At 39.1% G+C, this 24,342-nt stretch overlaps 2 protein-coding genes across 3 annotated transcripts; both read left to right on the top strand.

Moving 5' to 3' along the window:
• Positions 1–439: 439 nt before the first annotated feature.
• On the top strand, positions 440–17,133 carry TARS3 (threonyl-tRNA synthetase 3). The gene is made up of 19 exons (XM_032990361.2): positions 440–790; positions 1,404–1,496; positions 2,268–2,458; positions 3,018–3,141; positions 4,276–4,397; positions 5,188–5,305; positions 5,938–6,002; positions 6,720–6,798; positions 7,977–8,123; positions 10,050–10,148; positions 10,471–10,637; positions 11,185–11,347; positions 12,262–12,399; positions 12,838–12,915; positions 13,015–13,115; positions 14,295–14,399; positions 15,204–15,276; positions 15,899–16,013; positions 16,132–17,133. Exons 1-19 carry the CDS (start codon positions 542–544, stop codon positions 16,278–16,280), a joined length of 2,376 nt encoding a protein of 791 aa, XP_032846252.2. The 5' UTR covers positions 440–541; the 3' UTR covers positions 16,281–17,133.
• Positions 17,134–18,154: 1,021 nt separating this feature from the next.
• On the top strand, positions 18,155–24,284 carry TM2D3 (TM2 domain containing 3). Of its 2 annotated transcripts, none has more exons than XM_032990506.2 (6): positions 18,155–18,281; positions 19,281–19,379; positions 20,318–20,475; positions 21,031–21,205; positions 21,788–21,863; positions 23,131–24,284. In XM_032990506.2, the coding sequence occupies exons 1-6, from the start codon at positions 18,194–18,196 to the stop codon at positions 23,294–23,296; spliced, it is 762 nt and encodes a 253-aa protein (XP_032846397.2). In that variant the 5' UTR covers positions 18,155–18,193; the 3' UTR covers positions 23,297–24,284. The 2 variants fall into 2 exon arrangements, with proteins under 2 accessions (XP_032846397.2, XP_032846398.2); XM_032990507.2 differs by having other exon boundaries at positions 18,156–18,281; positions 19,284–19,379.
• Positions 24,285–24,342: the final 58 nt, after the last annotated feature.

Here is a 24,342-nt window from a genome sequence, read left to right as displayed (position 1 = left end):
TATTTGGTAAAGGCGAAAATTTGAAAGTGTGTATTGAGAAACTGAATAAAGAGAAGTGGGTGTAAAGTACAATCAAGGGGGGAAACTAGAAATTGAAGATGACAAAGAAGTATTTGAGATAAAAGGATATGTCCAAATATTACTAAATATTGGGAATTAGTGATGCAATTCTTCACTGCAAGCCCAGTTTATTCAGCTTCTTGTTTATGAGGGTTACAGGGAATAGCTTGTCAAAGCACATTTTTAGGTAAATGGCAGTGGGACTCGAGACGAGTTGTGGATATTGACACTTCCTAGTGGTTCATCGGCCTCGGAGCAAGCTGGGAGGGCGTATTTTAATAACACCACAGCAGCGGGGGCTACAAATACGGATTCACCCGCTTAGCAGAACGCACAGTGAGAACTGCGAGGCCCCTGCCTGGGCGGGGTCACCGCTGCGGCGAGCGGCCTGGAGCAGGCCCGGCCCCGGGGAGGCGGAGCGGGCCGGGCCCGGGGCCGGGCCCGGGGCCGGGCGGAGGCAGCGCGCTGCCGCCGGGGAAAGATGGCGGCCGCCGAGGTGGCGGCGCTGCGCCTATCGCGACAGGAGCAGGAGCTGCGCTGGCTGACGGCGGAGGTCGGGCGCCTGAAGGAGCAGCAGGAGCCGGGCTGTCCCGGGAGCTGCAGCCCCGAGCTGCAGCGGCTGAGGGCCGAGAACGAGAAGCTGCGCTACCGCCTCCTGCACCTGCGCCGCAGCTTGGCGGCCGAGCTGGGCAGGGGCCCCGCGCTGGCGGAGCCCCCGGCCGGCGGCGAGGTAGCGCCCAAGCCGGGCCCCCCCCCGCGGCCCCCCTCGGCGCGGGCGGGTGAGGGTGGCGGGCCTTGGCGGGGGTGGGCGCCCGCGTCGCCCCGCGGTGGGCCAGGCCGCTGCGGGCGGGGCGGGCCCGGGAGGGGCTCACCGGGAAGAAGCGCCCGGGCTCGGCGGCGGTGGCGGGGGGGAAGCCTGCCGCGGCCTCTGCCCGCGCTCCTCGAGTGCCCGGAGCACTGAACGGTGCCTCTCCCAATAGTCCCTGCCTATTCTCAAAGGTGGAATAAGTTCATCAGGCCCCCGAAAGTTGGTGTTATTGCTCTCTAGGGCGTTGTAATCTCCCAGGGTCTCGCTGGGCAGGTGCCGGTGATGGTTGCAGTAGTAACATTGGGGAAACTGTGTTGAGAAGATTCTGCTTGGTGAGCAGTTTTGCTGTGCCTGCTGAACATCAGAAGGACGCGGTTTAGATGCGCCAAGAGAAGTCTTTCCTCTGTACTAGGGACATAACTTACTCGACTGCAATTGTCTTGTTAGCCCAATATTGCACTGATCTGGTTTGTTTTGTTTGATGGGAAAAGCCTTAAAGGCATAGGGGTACACTTCATATTATCACTGTTTTCAGAAAGTCTCCAATGCAAGTCCAACAGTTGCAGTGAATCAAAATAAAGAGGAAAAGAAAACAGAAAATGAAACTGTGCACCTGCAACGGAACGATGTAAGGGGTTATTTTTTACCATATAATAATAGAAGAAGGAGTATTGTTTGGCTAGGTTAAGAAAATGTGCTGAAATCTGAAATACTTTGCTGTATTTTGGGATCCGAGATTTTGGAAAGAAGTCTTGCTGTAGTATGCATATAGAAGAAACCATTATCTAAGAGCTTTCTCTTGCATGTAATTAGTACGGTTACTTAAGCATTCTTTAGATCTCTAATTTTTATGTAACAAAAGGATTTGGGCTCTTGGGAGATAAGGGTCAGGACACTGTGATTCCGGAAGAGAGAGATGGTTCATGAATAGTTAACACAGTGCAGGATGACTGACAGATGATGTTGGCAGCACTAGCTGTGTTGCAATAGATCTTAATAATTCACCTTATGCTAAACTAAAGGAAACTTCCTTTGAACTATCTTATTTGAATCTGATGCTTTGAATGGACAGGGAGAAGTGAGGGCTTGTTGGAGTGAACCAAACTTCTCTAGGATGCCAGCCAAACTTTGGCGCAAGAATGTTGGCTGCTTTCTGAGGTCAAACTTAAAAATCCATTTAGGCCCAGATTAATGAAGGTGCATTGGAAAACTGGAAAGCAAGCTGGATGGGACTATCCTGTGTATAATTACTTACAAATGTTTTACTGCGTATTAGTATAAATTCTAGTATGGTGCAGTCTGGTCTCAGCTGGAACCTCTGGGTATGCATGAACGCTATGAAACCTTCTATTGTTTCTCTCACAAATAGTATGTGTGTGATTTAATTTATTTGTTACAGCTACAGTGTGAGCCAAGCTTCATAGAAGACAGACTGAAGCTTTATGAAGCACTGAAAAAAGAACATGATGCTTTGCTTGCTTACAGAGCGGCCAACCAGAGCAAACCTATCAAAATCATGCTGGCAGATGGAAAGGTGGCTGAAGGGGAATCTTGGAAAACCACGCCATATCAGTTAGCTATAGGAATTAGGTAACCTGCAGATTCAAATTGTACTTTTACAGTGATAAATCTGTTACTTTCATCTGTCTCTTACCTTGTTTCATAAAATATATATGTCACGATCAGCAGATGGTGACCCTCTTAAGTTGGTTTATTTGGAAAGCACTGAAACTTCAGCTTAATGCAGAAGAAACATCTGGGTGAAGTTACTGATCTGACCGATGCTTGAGGTTCTGTGCTGGGATAGTAATGCTTGCTTCCAATTAGAAAATGCAACAATCAGTGAGACTGCTAGGAATTAAGAGAGACATGTGAAGTTTTGTGAGTTACCAGATGAATAGCAGAAACTGTTGTTAGAAGTAGTTTTTCCTCCTGATCCCCGGCACTGAAAACTGATGAAGGAAATGAAGACCTTAAGGATACATATCTTGAAAGTAAAGAAGTGTTTAAAATGACCACAGAAACAAAAATTAAAGCTCTTTAGGTGCTACAAGATGTGGGTGGCACCTCACAGCGTTTAAAAACCTAAGCACTTTTGCAAATCTGAACCTAAATATTTCGTTCTCTTGTCATCATTTGTGTTTTTTAGTCAAGTGCTGGCTTCAAATGCAGTTATAGCCAAAGTGAATGGTGAGTTGTGGGACCTGGATCGTCCACTGGAGGGAGATTGTACTCTGGAGCTGCTTATGTTTGATAATGAAGAAGCAAAAGCTGTGAGTAAACACTCATTGGTTTCTACTTGATTGAAGGAACTAATGACATGAGATTGATTGCAGCATTATGTTTCTAAAATCTTGAACTAAACAAAATCCCCCCAAAATATTCAAGTAATGTATTTGTCATGATTCAAAAAAGAAGATTGGATACTAAGTACCTATAATGTATAGGTGAATAAAACCTTAGTGTTCTTTTCTTCCCTCCTCTTTTACATAAACAGGTTGTTTTTCAAGTGCCATCATACAGAATGTCATGATCTGTATGCTAACTTGAAATGTTTTGATGTATTCTGAGACCTCTGTTCTGTGGTTTGACTCAGCGTGTTTGATGATCAGACACTGAAAACAACAGGAATGCTGTTGTACAGTGTCCTGAAAATTGTCCAGTATCAGATTTGAGTCATAAATAAAATCTACACCTCCTTGTACTGGCACTGTTTACTAGATACTTAAGTAGGTATATCTTAGTCAATTAAACTATGAATATACTTGGTGACACACCCAAGATTTCTTTTTTCATGGGACTCAGTCTTAAGCCTATGTTTATGCACTAGATTTGGGCTTCATTTTGTTAAAGTATTATTCATGTGATTAAGCTTGTTTGAGGCATTTCAGGAGCCTGTAAAGGCTTTATCTTGGAGCAGTGGCTATGAAGTGGTTTGAATTAATAGGGAGTTAGAACATAAGGCTGGTATTGATCTACTCCCCTCTTCTGACATTTCAGGTAGTGTGGTTTACAGTCCTATTAATAAAGGTAGTGTATATTAACAATGGTATCTTAATTGCCTACATGGTTTTAGTTGCAGTTAGTATTGCATAGACACTTAACTGACTGGAAACAAACTTCTAACTGAACAAGGTACCATAAGTAATAAGGTGATGAAATTGTGCAGAGATATAATCAACTTTGAGACTGAAGTACAATGGGGCTTTATTGCTGAATTTATTGCCATTATGTTCATCATTTAGCATACCTCAGAATGAGAACAGAGAATTGTTACACGTCTCAGAATTTAAATGACATTGATTCCAGTGTATCCCCACCTGCAGATATATCTCTGTGTTGTTTTTTTCTTTTTAGTTACACAATGACAATGATCCTATCACTTGTTCACCTGACTTTATTTGCAGGTTTATTGGCATTCCAGTGCTCATATTCTTGGAGAGGCCATGGAAGGTTATTTTGGGGGCTGCTTATGCTATGGACCACCAATTGAGAATGGATTTTATTATGACATGTATATTGGAGATAGGTAAAATTTCGGTGTCTAAGAATTTTAATACTCTCTAATGAAGCTCAGTACTAGAATTATTTTTGTTCAGTCATGTTTCTGCATGATAAAGAAGTAAAATTGTAGTATGGTTTAAAACTGACGGGTTAGATTTCTATGTACACATATTTTGAGTGTGTGTGTAAATGCAAGAGCAGCGTTCAGACTTTTGCTCCATAAGACTTGCATCTGTTGAATATTCTGCAAAAAAATGTAGAGTGTTTGCATAAAACTTTCTGAAGTTCCTGGGCGATAGAGAAGACAGTTTCCATGAAGAATCATGGGAGCTGGGTTTCAAAGTGCCATAGTCACTTGTAGAAATGGCACGTATGAGTATAACTTGTATACATGTTTACTACTTTTCTAATCCTTGTGCACAGCTTTACAATTCTGTTTTTTCCTTGTTTATCTTTCTGTAGTCAGGGAGAATACTGAATCTGCATCAGCTGATAAACTAGCTCTTGCAGCTGGGTTGAGCCTTTTTTAAACTTTTTTCTTAAATCATACATACTTTGAGCTACAGATCTTCCAGACACTTAAATGTGTCATACTGTTCTAGGAGTGACTGCAGTGGGTTTGTTCAGGGTGATACCATTTGTGTTTCTGAGTTTAGTGTCTGAAAGTACATCCAGTTGTAAGAAACTAAGAAAATACTGTGACAAATCACAAGAAAACATCCCATGTTTTTTGAAATAGAACACTATGAAGTGGTCACTTAATTATTTTGGTATTCTAGTTTTTAAATTTCTTTTGCTTGTGTCTTTTTGTTCAGAGGTGTATCTAGTACTGAATTCTCTCTACTTGAGAACCACTGTAAAAATATCATAAAAGAGAAGCAGGCTTTTGAAAGGCTGGAAGTCAAAAAGGAGATCCTGTTAGACATGTTTAAGGTAAATCTTCGGAGTAGCTGTGATTCTGTTACTATGATGTTATAAAATGTATGTTTTATAAAATGCTGCATGCGACTGACTCATCAGAATAGTACCTGTCTAGTAAAACAAAGAAAAAGAACACCATCCTTTTGCCCTTCTCCATATTCCTCTCAAGTGTTCAGGATGTTTTCAGGCAATAATAAAACCAGTTTCTCATTACACAGAATACCTCAAACTCAATAAGATGTCAAAAAAATTAGTACACACAAGGCATACATTCATTCTGGCTCACTTGCAGAGACAATTCAAAAAAGAATTTGTCCTCTAATCCTGTTTTATACAGTGAATATTACCAGTCTCACTGAACTGTGTTTTAATTGCCTTTCAGAAGTGCTTTGAGGTTTTCAGGTGGTAATCACTATGCTTAACACACCCTCAGGGAAATTAAGATATCTTTGCCTCTTTCCCCTCTTGTTTTACAACTCTTCTGAAGGGATCTTGAACTTTTCCATATATATATATATGTGATCATGATTTTTTTTTTCTAGCTGTCTTTTACTGATGCGTTTGCATTATTAATACATAATTTTGAAATAGAATTTTATTAGACATTTTATTGATGTTTCTGACTTTCATGCTTCCTTACACAGTATAACAAGTTTAAGTGTCGTATCCTTAATGAGAAGGTAAACACACCAACTACCACAATATACAGGTAAAGAAAATTAAATTAAAAGGTATTATGAAATATTGCTGTAGTTAGGTATGTGTCACTTAAATTGAGAGGAGAATAATTTTTTTTTTTTATTATTCTAACTTCTGAATACTTGTGCAATTGGGACTTCAGTTTGCAATGAATATTGCTACCTACGTGAAGTCAGATCTTTTCTTTCTCTGCTTGGACAGATTAGGTCTCTATTTGTGGACAAATGACAAACCCACTTTTCAGTCATTCCCTCTGGTCTTAATAAACAAATTAAAATAAGTTACCACCCATGACACTTTATTGCTGGATAATGGGTAAAGCTACCTCTTAGCTCAGTGTGGGGCAAGGAACCTGTTCATTCAATTGCTGGGAATAAAACTAGTTAGTTGCAAAATAGCAAAAACATTTTTTTTTTTCTGTTTGATGTGCACAGTTGGAAATTTCCTGGCCAGCTAACAAAGTTTACATACAGAACTGTATGAATTGCGGAGTGTGTTATGATGCTCTTGATAATGGATCAAGTGTGCCGAGTATTTACTGAGTGAATATTCTGCTTCAGGTAGAAGGCACAATTACATTTAAGATGCGCTGAATTTGCCGAGTGCTGCACATGTATACCTATTAGTGTGTTTGAGCATGTCAAGCATTAACTTGTATGCCATTAGTGGTTGTATTTAAAAATGTTGGGGCATTTTGAAATAAACACTTTTTTCTTTTGGCATATAGATGTGGTCCACTGATTGATCTCTGCAGGGGTCCACATGTGAGACATACTGGCAAAATTAAGGCCCTTAAAATATTTAAGGTAAGTTTCAATTAATTGTGCATTAAAACTTAACTAAGCCATGGGCCAGTTGATTTATTAATCTATTTATTTAGCCTGAAGTGATGATGCTAGTCCTCTGTATTGCGTTCTTTGCTTACTCTGAAAACAGTCGGTCATTTCTTTCCAAGCTTCCATTATACAGGTAGAACTACAGATTTTCATCATTTATCTTCTTCCAAGGTTTACTGATTCTTGACCATTGCAATAGTACGTCAGTGAAAGTTAACAGCATTTTTTTTTATCGGAGTATTAATGCAGTAACACATGTCCTTAAACTCTAATGAAGAGCACTGCAAAAATACTCAAACTAGTAGTGACTAGATTAGCTGTGGAAGCATTTATACCATGCATGGTAGTGAAGGGGGCAGTGCCTCAGCTCACCTGGCAGTGCTGTGCTAGTAACTGTAACCAGCACTGCACTTTGTAGTACAAATGTCCTAGTTTAAGTCTCTATTAGCTGTCGCATCTGTGTGCAGTGTGTGTGTACATGCTCTGTTCCACAGTAAATTAACATCCAAGGTATTAATTGGGTCAGCAAATAGTATTTTGACCTTGTAAAATGGTATCTTTCAGGAACAGGAGGTAAAGTGAACCCTGGCAGATCTTCAAGTGCTGCCATTTAAAAATGGCATTGCTCCCAGGAAGAGACAGCGTTTTCAGATGCCTCTGGTTATAATGTAGTTTAAGTTACTTGCAGATGCTAATTTTGGTAACCTTATTAGACAGACCTCATTGGGACATTCATCATAGTTATTTTTTGCTGACTGCTTAACTCTAGTTTATGGAACTAAGTGCCAGGGATTAAGTGTTATACTGTCAAAACAGCTAGGATTTAACTGGGAACTAGTTTTGTTTTGTCTTTCAAGTGCTGCTTTTTTAGAAGATACATTGTGAGATAATAAAGCATGCCATGATGCGAGTTAAAGTACCGAAGTAGAATAAAAGTATGACTTAAGTAGTCACTTTGGTTTGTCTTTGGTATTAGTATGTTGATTAAAAGGCAGTGCAAGTATCTTTGTGTAATAAACAAATGCTGGATAACTGCATATAATTATTTTTCCAAGGAAAAAAGTCATAACATTTGAACACATTAGTGTTTATTCTCCTTTCCTTTAAATTACATAATATTATCTTAAAGTATGGGTTTTGTGCATCAGAGTTCCTCTACATATTGGGAAGGAAAATCTGACATGGAAACTCTTCAGAGAATATATGGAATATCCTTTCCTGATAACAAAATGATGAAGGAATGGGAAAAATTCCAGGAAGAAGCCAGAAACCGGGACCATAGGAAAATTGGAAAGGTACACTGTCATGCTCTACTTCTCTTTTATGCTTCTGTAATAGAATGAATTCTCTTTTTTTTTTTTCCTTCCCATTTTTTGACAGTTTAAATGGGAGCCAGTTCTATGAACTTCTTGCTGTCAGTTGTATTTTTGGGTTTTAATTCTACAAGCCCAACTTGTCCATTGCATATGAATGTTAAACTAATGTTGGGAGAAAGAAATGGGGTAGTCCCTTGTTTTAGGGAACTATGCCTTTTAATGTAGAGTATTTTCAGATCCTACCTAAAACACTATATTTTTTCATAGAAGAGAGAAATTACTGAAAATTATATAAATAATGTGGTTTGGTCATATAGACATAAATAAGGTAATAGCTAAGTGTATGTATTTGTAATACTTCAGCTGTTGTTGTGAATATTGTTCATTATTCCTCTACTGGATTTAAATGAACAGATTTAATCTTAAATGGAGTGTAAATCAGAAGAGGTTAGTGACACAGATAAGGATTGTGACCTAATGTCAATCATATTGGCATGCGGTCTCCTAATTGTTTTCACCTTTGCTGTAGTTTTGTAGAGAAGGTCAAGTCACAGGGAGGGTGTCTGAGGGAAGATAAGCTTTGTGGATGTTTAAAGGCACAATGGGCAGTACAGGTAAAAACAGGGAGACATTTATTTTAAAAACTCATGTGTAAGTGAAGGTCAGCATCATTGTCTGAGAGGATGCAGGCATGAACCTCTCACTGCTTACTGGTAGCTGTGAAAGAAGAGACTGTGAAGGGCCGTCCTAAGCAAAGATGAACAGCTGAGGGTAATTCAGAAGAGGAAGAGCCAGTGAGGAATTTACAGAAAACAGTAACAAAGGGAAGAGGTAGAAAAAACTATCTCTACAGAAGTGTTCATGCTTATGTCTATTAACTCATTGAGACTTGAATATTTCTATATTATTTGTTTGATGATTACTCCTATGGCTTTTAAAACAAACAAAAAAAACTGTCTTGTATCAATCAAACAACTTACCTAGTGTCTATGTATCTCATACCTATGATACTGAAGAGGCTAAGGTTCTCCAAGGATTTATCAGAGCCACACTGCTGAGCTTCTGGTTTTGAGACAGAATTCTGATAAACAATGACTATCTCATAAGCTTTAGCCATCAACCCTCAGATATGATGGATATATGCTTAATTGCTTTGGTTACAAAAGGTAAGATTGGTTAAGGCTTCAGGTTTTTGAGGAAATGTGTATTAACATAGTCCCAGAGTCAAATGGAACTCCAGCGTATTACCAACTTGTAAGAACTACAGATAAATTAACTACTGTAGCAGGACAACTGGGGAGAAGAACTGAGAGTGCTGTACAGCTAGTGAATGATGAGGACATCTTGACCTTGGTGGGCAAGAAGCCTTAGGAGCAGCAAACAGGAATGTAGAAAAACAAGATAAGGATGCTGAGCTTTGTCTGAAGAAAACATGCAAGGCTACGGTTAACGGAAAACATCTGGCCGTTTCTTAAACAGTGGAAAGTTCTGTACCTTGAGCTAAAAGTGTATAGACATAGTGTTTGTGCTTGTAAGATTTAATTAACCAATAGGCTTAGGATAGCAGTAACTAACTGGTAGCCAATGAGTTGTCTGGTGTATTATGGACAGAGGGTAATGACCAATCAAACGTTGACAAGTATTGTTAGAGACTGTGTAATTGTAGAAGAATTGTTGACAATAAATGACTTCGGCAATGACTTCAGCCATGGCTTCTTGCTGACATCCATCCAGAGTCCCGTCTCTCAATCACCGTCAAACTACCATTGCTGACACTTCTGGAAATCATCTTGTTGCTCTAATAATTCATTTTTGTGAACAGAGTCACAACATGTGTAAAGTGGTTATGTTTTGCAGTTCCATCTGAAGTGGTGTGTTAGAGCAGTCTGTTTTTAATTTACCTAGGAGCAAGAACTCTTCTTCTTTCATGATTTGAGTCCTGGAAGCTGCTTTTTCCTCCCTAGAGGTGCCTGTCTTTATAACACACTCGTGGATTTCATACGAGTGAGTACATGCTAATGTAACTCCAAACAAGCTTATCAGTTGTTGATCTTAAGTAATAGGCCATTCATAGCACTGAGCTATCCACAGAAAGAGAAACATCTATGTATGTAAATATACACCAGATTTTCACTGTGATTATACAGATCTAACCTTTCCGAAAATAGGGCAGAGTAAAGCTTTGACCTGTGCTTTTTCTAACCTAAATGTGAAGTAGTCCTTTAGTTTCCCAGTAAATCGCCATCATAAGAACACAGTTAAAAATAATCAGGCTTTTGCTTGTCAAAAGCTCTATCGCGTTTTAAATGTTGAATTTGTTTTATAGGAGGAATATCATAGGCGTAATTTTACTGAAGTTGTATCTCCAAACGTCTTCAACAGCAAACTCTGGGAAGTTTCAGGACATTGGCAGCACTACAGTGAAAACATGTTCTCTTTTGAGATTGAGAAGGAAACTTTTGCCCTTAAACCCATGAATTGTCCAGGACATTGGTTTGTACTCCTAACTGAAAAACTTCTTATTTTACTATATTCATCCTTTGTGGGGCTGAGGGGAAATAAATGAAGTATTAATACATATTGTCATATATGTTCACAATAGACTACTAAGCAACTAGTGTGTCCAGAGAGCTACCCGTATAGTGGCCCAAAGCAGACCAAATACAGTTCTTGTAGGAGGATCTTTCAGTAAGCCTGCACTAAATGGGTGAGGTTTGTACATGCTAATACTAGTCTGTACCAGTAGTAAATACAAATTATGTTGGGTAGAGATAGGCATCCGATGTGGTGTACCAAAAGAAGGTACAGATGAACCAGTCTTGATGGTTATTCTCACAGTGTTTTTTTCTAGGTGGTCTGTAGCAATACATGCTGAGTGCTGCACTTACTCTGTTTGCCTGCCTTTTAGGATGCAGACAACCTGCATGAATAAATACTTCAAAATATGATTACTGTCTGTACTGATCTTGTACTCGTTTCTGTGTTGTCTTAAATCTTCTGTACAAAGGATAAAAGGAAGGTTCTTTCATATTCCTTCTAGCTTAATGTTTGCCCATCGTCCACGATCCTGGAGGGAAATGCCTCTTAGACTTGCAGATTTTGGAGTTCTGCACCGAAATGAACTCTCTGGTACTTTAAGTGGCTTGACTCGTGTAAGGCGCTTCCAACAAGATGATGCTCACATCTTTTGCACAATAGAACAGGTAAAAAAAACAAAACAAAAAAACCCCAAAAACACACACACACACAAAAAAACCCAAACAAACCAACCAACCAACTAAACAACCGTTTCCACACCAATCAACCAAAAAAAAAGATCTCCTTCCCAGTGCAAACCATCATTAAACAACAAAAAATCCCCAAAGTATTTCAGCTCTCGCTTCTTCTGTCATGTTGCTTTGTAGCATGATGCTGCTTTTGATGGGGGTTTTTGGTAGGTATAGGTGTTTCCTTCTTAGTTATTTGGTATTCCATATTTCGTAACCTCCTACAGTATTGCTGAAGTCAATAGCCTGTTGACCTTTGCTTCTCTGTTACACTTTTCTCAAATAGCAGTGCCATAATTTGTGCTATTTATTTTTCTCTTTGAAATAAAAATGCTTATATCAAAAGAAGAAAACAATGTTATTTGAGGGAGGTTATTGATTGTGAATTACATAGATTTTCTGTATAGAATTTTTCCCTTTAGAAAGATATATTGGGCAACTAAATCACAAAAGGTAAGATCTTTTGCATCTCCCCCTGCCAAGAAAAAAACCTGTTGACTACAGTTTGTTTTCCGTGGTAATGCTGAATAAATACTTAATTCTGTCAGTAATGCCATAGATTTTAGTGGAGCTGTGTGAATAAATTGGTGTACTTCTGTCAAGCCTGACTTTTGCAGTTTGGCTCTAGAAGCCCAGGTCTAACAAGAACATTACTTTTCTTGCCATGCTTTGAAGGCACAACACCTCAGTTCTCTCTTCAGCCATGACCTAGATTTGTAGGATGTAATTTTCATGTGATACATTTTCTCTCTTTTTTTTTTTAATGGACTCCTGGTTACAAGGAATTCAGTAAATCCAATTACATTTTTATGTAAGTAAATTTTAACTAATGTATTTTGTTTACCTTTAAGATTGAAGAAGAAATTAAGGGCTGTCTTGATTTCTTGAAGTCAGTGTATGCTGTCTTTGGTTTTACCTTTCAATTGCATCTTTCTACAAGACCAGAAAATTATCTAGGAGAGTTAGAGATCTGGGATCGTGCAGAAAAGGTAATTGATTTAAAAGCAAACCAACAAATAAAACGCTTAATGTTTGTATTTGCAGATAGGGATATTTAACTAAGCTTTTTCATGTTGAATAGTGAAATTGCTTAAATTACATACTAAATATTGTCCTTTAGTGGAAATGTGATGTTTTTCAACAAGCACTAAATGTGGAATTTCTGTATAAAATGATAACTTTCTTACTTAGCCCCTTATCTTGAACTGATTTGATTTTTATTAATCTTCTTTTCTGATTTATTCCAACATTTGTACAAGGAACTACTCTTATTTCAAGATAATTTATCATCAATGACTAAATGCTTGGACAATAGGAGTCGTGCTGCCTGTTGACTCCTTTTGTGTTTCAAAGGCAAACACTTTGACTTACAGTAACAAAAGGCCCCGCTATACCTTTTTAAATTATTTTTTCACTTTTATGATTAGCAACTTCAAAACAGCTTGAATAACTTTGGAGAGCAATGGAATTTGAATCCAGGAGATGGAGCATTTTATGGTCCAAAGGTCAGTGAATCAGCATTTTAATACAGTGTTGGAATGGACAAGAACACAGACACAGTGCAGGCAAACTATACTTAGTAACTGTGTTATTTTGCTTCACAGATTGATATTAAAATCAAAGATGCTATTGGCAGGTACCATCAATGTGCTACTATCCAACTTGACTTCCAACTACCCATTCGATTTAATCTTACTTATGTTGGGTGAGTGGTTAAGCAAAATATCTTCCTCTTACAAATTCATTAATTTTAAAAAAAAATAATTGGTTACTTTAATTATCTGTAATTCCCATTAAGCTGAGGTATATTAATGTTTTGTTGCTCACTTAACAAATAATTAGCTTATATATCAGTAGCCTGGCTAGGAGTGGAAATTTCCCCAGTGAGTAGAGGACAGAATCATGAACTTGCAAATATTTCCTCAATATGATGATAACTCACTTTAATTGCAAATGCTGCTGATTGCAGGAAAATTTCACGATCTGTCTTGTCTGTCGGTTCTGAAGACAACTGATCATTTATAATGCTAAAAAAACCTCAGTTGAGTCATTTTTCACTTTCAGCCTAGTCACTGTGTCTCCTTTGAAGACATTGCGTACAAATTCAAACATGTCTTAAGGAGCTAGTATGCTTGTAGTAAGTACTTCATTCTTTTTATCAGATGAAGTTAGTTAACTTTGCTGATCGTAAACCAAATGTGAACGTTTTTTTAATTAAAATCTCACTTTGGCATTGAGCTCTGAAGAGGGATATATATCCTCTGAGTGAATTAGTTGTAGTACCATGTTGACATGAACACACATTTCCTGTGTTGTTTTTCTTGCTGTGTTTGTTTTTGCATATTATAAATAGTTTAATGGGGAAGATAGAATAAGAATCTTTGGTATTTTTTGGTCTTGCTGCATTTCTACACTACATGTCATAGCTCTTTGGTAGGTGATAATAAAGTTACAAACAGCAGCTGGCTTTTTTTTAATCATATGATATTAAATTAAGGAAAGAAATTAACAGTAAGGGCAGGTAGGATCCCATGGAACAAAATAAAAGCAAGACATAGCAGAAAATAAAGTGAGGAAGCACATAAAATATTGCAATGCACAGAAATGGAGCTGAGTCAGTCGAGTGTCTTGTCAAACTTAGGAGTATGTGCCTATGCCACTAGCTACAAGCATGATTATTTTCAGTCACTATGATTATTCAGTATTCATTTAAAAGCCCGGGTGACTTAAAGAAAGTACTTTTTAAGTGAAAATGGTACATTCTTGCCTAAGTATAAATAACTAAATTTTGTCTTTTCATGAAAAGTAGAATCAAAAATATTAGAGGATTAGCTGTGTGTGAGCTAAGAGATTTTTTCTAAAAAAACTCGTTACTTTCTTTCAGTAAGGATGGTGATGATAAGAAAAGACCAGTGATTATTCACAGAGCTATTCTGGGATCCGTGGAGAGAATGATAGCTATTCTAGCAGAAAATTATGGAGGAAAATGGTATGTGGCACAAATGTACTTCTAAGAAATGTTTAACAAAGTATAAAATACAGATCCTCCCTGATGCCCTGTATATTATAATGAAAAATAACATCCCAAGAATTTTCTCAAAATTAGTAGGCAAGATTACAAGAAAAGAAATCTAATTTTATGGTCCAAATTGTATGATATTCCTTTATTAATAGCTCATTATTAGAAGTGAGATTGCAGGAAAAATTATACATGAAAGCGTAAGTAAGAATTGCAATTTAATGTATATGTGCTGTGTTATTCATGTTCCTGTTTTCTTAAAAATGTTGCTTTTGTACTGGGAAGATGTTAGACATATGTAAAGCAATTATTTATACAGACATTAAGTAGTCCTAATGTGTGAAATACTGTTTTTAACTTTTAAGATGTATTGTTACATCTTGAATAAGCTCTGAGGATATTTCTTCATTCATCTTTTTAAAGTATTAAGGAAGAGTTGATTCTTTCTTTCAGCCACCTACCTGTCATGACCATCCACCTTTCACTATAACATCATAAATAAAAGTGAAAATTATGCCAAAAAAATAAAGTTCTGTTTAAAATTGTGAAGTCAGGAAGTGAACAGAAGATCAAAGTTCAGCATGTGTTATTTTACTGGAATTAATCTATTTGGTATTTTATGTGAATTTGAGAAAGCTGGTATATTATCCAATATGTTTAACTAACAAATATTTTTACAAAGTGAAGAAATTACTATTGGAGAACATGGCTATGCATATAAATGCAAATGTAAAATGCACATTTATTTTGTATTTTTCTTCTCCTGCTTGCCAGGCCATTCTGGCTGTCTCCGCGGCAGGTCATGGTTGTGCCTGTGGGACCTACTTTGGAAGAGTATGCCCGGCAGGTGAGAGTAGGGCCTTCCTTTTTATAGTAGCAAGCAATTTTAATAGCTCCTTAAATACTTGTCCTAGAACAAAGAATGAATGCTTTAATAATTTTGGAGACATATTTGGGGGGTGTGAGGGAGGGATAAGTTCTTCCATATAGTCTAGAATTTGTATAAGCCTGAGAAAGGCATATGAAACTAAGTATTTTGGGTTCTGTTGTTACATAGGAACTTAAGTAATTATTAAAGGAAGAAACATTCTCAGTGACAAACCTTATTTACTAACTAATGTTCCATTACAGAATTATCTGCTTAAAGTAGGGGCAGAGCCAGTTTCTTCTATGTCCCAGTATGTATACTCTTGGCTACATTACATGTGACCATGGCTGGTTTTCCCCTCTCTGCTGCTTTTAATTATGCAAGCATAAGTCAACTCCTGCTTTTAGTGCAAGCATAAGTCAACTTCACTGACTTCTTTACAGTGCTTCACAAGAGCAAAATTATGCACATACCTCAGTTAATTATTGGAAGAGATCAGGGATTACATGCACAAATCTATGTTGTAGAATATATACTGTAATATTAACTGAGAGGGTTTTTTGTTGTTTTTTTTTTGGTTTTTTGTTTTTTTTTTTTTTAGGTTTGTAGTGAATTTTTTGAAGCAGGATTTATGTCAGATGTGGATCTAGATCAAAGTTGCACATTAAACAAGAAAATCAGAAATGCACAGCTGGCCCAGTATAACTTTATCTTAGGTAATTGCAACATCTTATGTTTCTGAATATCATTTAAGTTTTGGTGTTGGACATAAAGTTTGTCTAAACTCTCATTTTGTAATAGAGTTAGTTTAATATTGTTTTTGATGTCTTACAGTGGTTGGAGAAAAGGAGAAAGCAAGTAATGCTGTCAATGTGCGAACAAGAGACAACAAAATTCATGGAGAGATTTCAGTGTCTTCTGCTATTGAAAAACTCAAGAAATTGAAGAGTTCACGTACTCCAAATGCAGAAGAAGAATTCTGATGTTGCTGTTAGGAAAAAAATTACTAGCTGCCCATGTGAAATGGTGTTTCTTTCCTCCTGTACAGCACTAATGCTCATCTGAGAAAATTTTGAATTAATGGGTACACGTTATAAGCAGATGTAGCAATGTTGGTGCTCCAGGAATAGCATGAAGGGACAGATGCAACTTCCAGCTCCTTTGACAATCCCATGGGATTCCAATCTGCACGAGTCACAGAATACTTATTTTAAAAGTCCTACACCTCTGCTAAAGTATGTTGTTTGCTGTTGAATTAAATCAGGGCTGCATGAAGTGAAGGAAGAGGAGGCTGGGAAGCATCCTGGCTGCTGCTGTGCTTGCTGAGCTGCCTCAGTCATGCAGCAGTTGCATAACTGATGTGAAATGGAATCCAAAGCTTGGCAGTTGGTAGGTGCATCAGGAGCATTTTGGTTTAGTTTGTTTCTAACTTCAGATTATATCATTTTATTTTTTTTTTCTTTTTTGGAGGGGGCAGGAGCGAGGAGGAATGGCTTGATTCTTTCTGAATTTATAGTTCACAGGCTACAAATACATTGGTGTATTTGTTGGGAATCTCAGTGAAACAAGGCAACAAGGCGCTGACTGAGTTGGTGTGATAATTGGTTGTTCTAAATGTGATTGCCAAGAATGAAGTTGAATTATTCACAGTATCTATATGTGGAAAGTGGTTTATTTTTACCTGTGTTTGCTGTTGATTTGGCTTTTTTTCGAAAAGAAACCAACCTTTGTAAAAACTTTGTGTGTAATTTATTGCTGTATTTGCTTGGGATACTGAGAATGCTGAAAAGGTGTTGATGACAATTTTCATTTTAAAACAGCATGTTGAAATTGAAATTGGCTGTATTTATCTTTTTTATGCTTATAAATTGTTTTAAAGTTACTTTCACACGTAATTGAATCAGACTTTTTAGAGAGATGGGTTTTTACCATTTTTTCACTTTTATATGCTCTTTTTTTAGTTATAAGACTTGGATAGCATTAAATAGGTTACTCAATTACCTAAGCTATATAACTAGTTGTTGTGATTTAAATATCACTGAAATGAAGCAGAAGCTATTATATAGTGCATAAATAGTTAAACCAGTGCAAATCTAGTGTTTAACTTCTGCCTGACACTTGCACAGACTTGTGTTCAGTAGGCCCCTTTTTGGTTTTGTATTAGTTTGGGTTTGTGTATCAGTTTTTACCAACTGATTATCCCCTGCATACAAAAGAAAAGAAGAAAGGGAAAAAAAAAAAAAAAAAAACAATTGAAGGTAAAGGTGCTTGGGAAAGCTCTCTGTCCACTTCACAGACTTCACATGGGGGATGGAGGGTGATTTTTTATTTAAAATTAATAATACTATGTTTTTAATAATAGTATTTTTAATATAAAATAATTGTAATGACTACAGCTTACACATGGGATGTATTAAGACTGCAGAATTAAACCATTGTGGGTTGTTTTTTTTTCCCCGTGATTTTCCAATCTGCAATGTAAGACTAGGTTTTTAGGATATGTGTATCAGTGCCGTCGCCATTTAAGTGTTCAGATGACCTGCAGCACTGAGGGAGGACATCGAAGGACGTAAATTAATAAAATGTTCTACAGGGACCAGTGTGTAGGCAGCAGGAGCGGCAGGCGCAGGACGGGGGGCGGAAGGCCCTGCACAGGAGCGGTGGCCTGAGGAGATAAGCACAGTCGTGCCGAGGGGCGGTTCGGGAGCGTTCGGCAGGGCGGCGAGGCCCCGGCTGCGTTTTGTCTCTCCGGTGGCCGTGCGGCAGCGCGGGGCCGCAGGGACGGGCCGCGGCCGAGGGGAGGGGCGGGGGGGCGGGGCCGGGGCCGCCTTCCCCCGCCCGGCCCCGGCGCGGCGCGGCCCGCCCCGCCCCTCGCTGTCAGGCAGCAGCGGGCAAGATGGCGGCGCTGCCAGGTCTGCGCGCCCTGCCGAGGCTCTGCGGCGTCGCGCTCTTCCTCACCCAGCTCTACGTCCTCTCCGGCCGCGGTGAGCGCCGCCGCCTTGCCGGGGCTGCCCGGAGCGGGGGCGGCTGGGGTGGGAGAAGGGGGCGGCAGCGGGGGAAGAAGCTGCCGGGGGGCCCGGCCCGCGGGTGGGGGCTGTTGTGCCGAGCGTCCCCGGGGCGGGGGCTGAGCGCGGCCCTGGCGGGTGCGGCGACTGAGCGGGCGCGCTGGCCGCGACCCCGGCGCGTTGAAGGGGGGTAGCCGCTTCCCTCGCTTGCGGCGGAAACCAGGTGCTTCGGGCTCTTACTGGTGCGCTGCGGGGCTGAGGCTGCGTGCCGGGGTGCGCGGTGTTGGGGTACAGGAGGGGCGAGGCCCCGCTCCCCGGCTCTGCTGCTGGTGCGGGCGTTTGTGCGTGCTCCTGGTGCGCTGCGTGTCATCCGAAACGTGACTGCCGAGGTGCTGGGGCTGCTCAGCACTGGCCGGGTCGGTAGATGTCGCAGACGCGTGTTTCTGCTCCCACCCGGGCACGGCCCGCCCGTGCTCAGCGTCTGCCGCCTCAGGGCGCAGATCCGCAGGGCGCTGAGCTCTGCGCAGCCCCGGGCCCTTGGGGCCGTGGGGTTCACGCAGGGACGAACAGGAGCGGAGCGCACGCACGGACACAGCCCTGGCCGCCTGCCAGGTCTCCTGTTCCAGCTTCCGATCAGAGATGTAGCTGCACTGCTCCACTAAATGGTTTCGTTCAGTAGCAGGAACTGTGTAAAATCGGTTTTCTGAGCAGTGTTTTTAAATTCTTGGGAATCGGAAAATAAGATTGAAGTAAACATGGTTTCTTGTGTGGAAGGGAACAATTCCATTGTAATGCGCATTTTAATGTTTAATGTAAATACGGTGCTACTAATAGAACAAGAAAAGAGATTTTTTTATTTTTTATATTATTGTCACACTTTCCACTTGTAATTTTTTACCAGCATGCTGAAATCAAGCTGTTTCAGAGGATGAACTTTATTTTAGAAATACCACTTTCTCCATTTTTGTTTTCTTGTAGCAGGATCTTTGATGACCACAAAGCATTCACAGCCACAGTCTACATTTGCAAAAAGTCTAACTTCAACAAGTACAAATACTCCTTATTTTAAAGCACCAGGTACAGTGTTACGTTGTTTCTTTTCTTTTTCTTCTATGGGCCTTTTTCCTCAGTGTCTTGACTTGACTATTAAAGTTCTTTAATTATGTCTTAGAAACCTGCGTGTGCTTTCACAGTGGTGAAAGACTTTGTATTATAAGACATTATGAATTATTCTTCAGTGACCGTAACAATTATTTTGGATTATATAATTAGAAAATTGGTCCATATAAAATCTTACAACTAGAAAATGACCAGTTAAACTGTCATTGTGGTTCATGTGTTTTATACTCACTCGGGATGGTGCAAGTTCTTGAAAGACTACAGTATTCTGCCAGAACTTGTTACTGTTCCCTATTGAACAGTTGTTTTGTTTTTTTTTTTTGTTTTTTTGTTTTTTTTTTTGTTTTGTTTTTTTTTTTTTACTGTTCCTTGTTGAACAGTTTTTGTCGCTCACAAAGGGGTGCATCAGGATTGGCTCTTGCCCTTGCTGGTAATTTAAGAGGTGACTCTGAACACATACAAACAGCAAATAGCTGAGCTAGCTGTAAACTTAATTAGACCTGAACTAAGAGTAGGTTACATGTGTCAACCTGCTTCTATACCTAAACTGATTACTTCTGCTGCGAAATGCTGGTTGAGGCGGCACTAATCCATGCTAATCTCTCCCCTGGTGTTGTACTGAATTGTGTTGCTGTGCTGTCCTGTACAGAACTTACCCGTGAAGTCCTTGCAGCGTGCCCTGCTGCGTCATGTCGCTCACTTGGGGAACGCAGTGGTTACTGCGACACAAACGTGTAATGCTGTTCACTGTGTAATACGGAAAGCCCTGTCTACAGGGTCAGTGCGTGTGTGTATATATATATGTATAAAAGAGAACATATGTGTATATATACACTTTAGATTATGTAGGTTTTTTATTTGCTTTCTTAATTTTATTCATGTTTTTCACCTTCCAGAAAGTACAGAAATTCCGTCTTATGTGACTAAATGTCCTAGCAACGGGCTTTGCAGTAGATTGCCACCAGACTGTATGACATGTAACACAAACTATTCCTGTATTTATGGGAAGCTGGCCACTTTTGATTGCAAAGTCAAGCCACATGTTCACTGTGTTGTAAGTAACTTGTTACTTTTAAACCCAAGTTAAAGTAATTTAATTAAACTGTGGCATCTTGTCATAAAATAGGAAACATTGATTGCCAGGTTCTTACATAGGCAGATTTGCAGATCTGTGATACATTTAATCGTTCAACTGTAGGTTGTTGCTGAAGAGGCAGACCTACCCTTCTATGTTCAGCCCTTCTTGCTTTGGATCTTCTTGTCACGCAACCGTGCAATTGAGTTAAATCAATTTGTTGACCAATCAAAACTCAACCGTTTTGAGAGTGGGGAGGCTAAATACCTGTCAGAGGTACAGACTGATCTTGCAGAGGAGACTGAGTCCTCCTTTTGGCAGTAGCCTTGGATTGGAAGAAGCATTAACATTGAGCTGTGCTTTAATAACTCTCAGTTTTCTAATGTTGATTTTTCTATTTTACTTGACTACATAGAGATAGAAAATAGGGTAGTTGTTATTTTACCCCAGATGTCTACCCATGAAATGTAATTTGATACTACACACTGTGATTTTTTTTATTACTAGTGAAGTGATAATGCTGTCCTTTTATAGGATCAGAATAACCACGAGCAGGAGAACTTTACGGTTAACATGACATGCCAGTTTTGCTGGCAGCTTGCAACAACTGATTATGTATGTACTAATTCTACAAACTGCATGACGGTTTCTTGTCCGCGACAACGATATAATGCTACTTGTACAGTACGGGATCATATTCATTGTCTAGGTAAGGTGGGCTAAAACAGATTCTGTAAAGAAGTTTTTTTTTCTAAAGAATTTCTTAGCATTTTTTTGTAATGGGTAAATACAATTATGATTTATGTCCACTGCAGTAACAGCCTTCACCTTGATTAACCTATTGAATTTTTTTGTAGTTACACTTTAATTTTTAAGCATAATAGTGATACCTAACTGTAAACATTGGCTTTTAATACTGTTGTGTGTCTTCACATGAGAGAAAATAGTTCTGGTTTGTTTTTGTCAACTTCTATGAATTAAACTAATTTGGACACCACTAACATTATCAGTATCAAATGTCTCAGTAGGGTAATTTAAAAAAATTCATGCTGGTTTCACCCAACTAGTTTAATTTTCCCCCTATTTGTTCAGTAACCTTGCATGTTTTCTGATGTGTGACAAAGACTGATGGAACAGAGGACTGTAGAGTATATATGAGTTTTTGTGTTGACAGTGTTTGTTTCAATTAATGTCAACCCTTTAGAGAAATAACAGTATCTTCTTGCTTGTCATTTCCCACTTGTTATGCAGCCTTTGTTACATTAAGGTTTTCATGTTTTCTAATGTTTAGGTAATCGTGTCTTCCCTAAGATGCTCTATTGCAACTGGACTGGAGGTTATAAGTGGTCTACTGCCTTGGCACTAAGGTACACCAGAGCTGTTAGATAACGTCAAGCTAAAATAGATAATATTAGAAATAAATTAATTGTCTATAAGATCTTCAGTGTGTGGGGGGTTCTGCTTGGTATTTTTGCATAGTGTACTGAATAACCAGTATTTCATAGAGTCCAGCTTAGAATCTGGAGGCTTGGGATGCCTGAAGATTGCATGTGCAATGATACTAGCTGTCTTCAGTAAACAGAGCTTGAGAGAAAACATTCCGCTATTTCTGCATCAAATGTACTGTCTTCAGCGTAAATGCCTGTGATTCTTAGCCTTCACAAAGTGATCCATTTTCTGAGTAGAGAGGACATGTTGGCTTTTATTCTGTATGGTGTCAAATGAGGTACAAATGCTCAAAAAAATCTGCAGATTTATGTTTTTTTTTCTCAGTTTTTTTTATATGTTTTAAACAATTAGGGCTGAAAATTGTCCAAATTACTTCTTGGCACCTGTAATGAATGCAGCTGTTTCTGAATTTGATAGATGCCACTGAGCTGGCTATAGTTGGTATACATTTGTTACAGCTTCCTTCCCAACTGTATCAGCAAGATGACATTTTGTGCATTTTAAATTATTAGGGAAGAGACTAGTGTAGTCATAATGAAAGAAACTCTTTAGGTTATTTTTGGAATATTAAGCCATTAGAGCACCACAGTAGCAGTTTGAAACTAACTGAAGTTCTTTTGGTGGTAAGACCTTTTTAATTAAATTTTAATATTTCAAAAGTGGTTAACATGATAATTAGGTAGTGAGCCTCACTATTCCTGGAGCCAGAGATACAGTAAGACTCTGATGAAGAAAGTGATGTAACCAACTTGCTGTCCTAGAGAGAGTTGTTCTCTGTGCCACCAGCTGGAGAAACGTAGTGTTGCCTGAACGCTGCACAGGGCTGAATTGAGTGTTTGGGTCTGTTCCTATAGCTTGTGTGTTAGGATCTTTTTAGCTTCTGCTACCTTAGAAAAGTCAAGACATGTTTATAAATTTGAGAGTTTTGGGTGTTAATTCTTGTCACGAATGAAAAACTGTCAAGTCTCTGGATAGTATTAATTAGCTAAGAAATAGTGCTATTTCGTCAAAAGGTTTCTCATTTAATAACCCAGTCAGCGCTTTTTGTACGAAAAATGTATAGTTTCTGGAATGATGCAGAGCAAAACTATCATTGAACTGTAGGTGTGTCACAAAGAAGTATGCATGGATACCTGAACGGAGTTCCTCTAAAGATAATAATGAATCATGTTTTTATTCTTATAGCATCACCCTTGGTGGATTTGGTGCCGATCGTTTCTATTTGGGCCAGTGGCGGGAAGGTCTGGGAAAACTCTTCAGCTTTGGTGGACTTGGAATATGGACACTAATTGATGTGCTACTAATAGGTGTTGGCTATGTGGGACCTGCAGATGGTTCTCTTTATATTTAAACGTGGGTGCAATATGTTGCAGAGAGGAGTAATTGCATGGAAAGGGCTCTAAATAAAAAAATGTAGAGATTTGAGCCTTTCAGGTAGAATGAAGAACCACTGTTGTTTCTATGTGCATACATTTTAATGTACAGTATCTGTACTTAGTTTGCCTTTAACTAAGGTAAAATAAAAGAGTGGATCACTGAATAAGTTCAAATTCATTTCCTTTCTTCTATGGACATGCTCTTTTTCTATGAAAAAAGTTGAACAGCTAACCAAATTCTGCACTGTGCTTAAACCTGGATGTTCTGTTGAGCAAAAAAAGAGATGCAAACTAACTTGAGTATTGAGTTGTTTACTTCATATTTATATGCTTGAATTTAACTTTAAAGCTAACTTCCCTAAATATGCCAGTGATTTGTTTTTTGTTTTGTTTTTGTGGGAGGATAATTTATTTGCCTGAAATGCTTTAGCAGTATGTAGATCACCATGTTTTATGACGTTAGTCACATTCATCTCTGTTTTGGGATATAGCAGGAGCTAGCGTTTGCTTTGTGAATTGTTGACTTAAAATTGTGGGGTTTTTAGAATTAGATTGCAGTAACACTAAAAGCTAAATATGAAATAACTGGAGTAGATTTTAGGATTGTTCTAGAACGTCTTTATTTTGGTTGGGTTTGACCTGTATATCAGTCAAAGGTACAATTTGTATTCTTGTGCCAGCAAGCTTGCCGAGTTAATTTTAAAATAGGGCTAGCAATGTAATCGCTCTGTTTATCCACTTACGACGTTGTAACAAGGTAATGTAGCAAACTGTAGTGCCATTCCAGGATAACCGTTTGGTTCACTTCCGAGCCGGCCGGTGGCTGCCTCCCTCCCCCCAGCCAGGCGCGCTCTGGCCCTGCCCGCCCCCCTACCCTGGACTTGAACTCGTGTAGTACCAAGGTGCAGTAGATCTGGAAATCGTTATCACTTGAATAAACTTGGACTTGAAGCTTTCCTGGAATTGGATGCTAATCGTGGTTTTTGTGACTTCGCCTTCCCTCCTGCTGCGCCCGTGTCCC

Source organism: Tyto alba, unplaced genomic scaffold, assembly GCF_018691265.1.
Source record: "Tyto alba isolate M040663 unplaced genomic scaffold, T.alba_DEE_v4.0 Super-Scaffold_41, whole genome shotgun sequence".
Taxonomy (NCBI): domain Eukaryota; kingdom Metazoa; phylum Chordata; class Aves; order Strigiformes; family Tytonidae; genus Tyto; species Tyto alba.
This window is presented reverse-complemented; position numbering and strand designations above follow the sequence as displayed.

What these genes read in the sequence shown, in the direction of transcription:
- TM2D3 (XM_032990506.2), top strand. Translation starts at nt 18,194, where the DNA reads ATGGCGGCGCTGCCAGGTCTGCGCGCCCTGCCGAGGCTCTGCGGCGTC. An exon ending in CTACGTCCTCTCCGGCCGCG is followed by an intron (nt 18,282 to 19,280) that starts GTGAGCGCCGCC and finishes GTTTTCTTGTAG; the next exon opens with CAGGATCTTTGATGACCACA. An exon ending in GGATCATATTCATTGTCTAG is followed by an intron (nt 21,206 to 21,787) that starts GTAAGGTGGGCT and finishes TCTAATGTTTAG; the next exon opens with GTAATCGTGTCTTCCCTAAG.
- TARS3 (XM_032990361.2), top strand. Translation starts at nt 542, where the DNA reads ATGGCGGCCGCCGAGGTGGCGGCGCTGCGCCTATCGCGACAGGAGCAG. An exon ending in CAGTTAGCTATAGGAATTAG is followed by an intron (nt 2,459 to 3,017) that starts GTAACCTGCAGA and finishes TGTGTTTTTTAG; the next exon opens with TCAAGTGCTGGCTTCAAATG. An exon ending in ACCATAGGAAAATTGGAAAG is followed by an intron (nt 8,124 to 10,049) that starts GTACACTGTCAT and finishes TAATTTACCTAG; the next exon opens with GAGCAAGAACTCTTCTTCTT.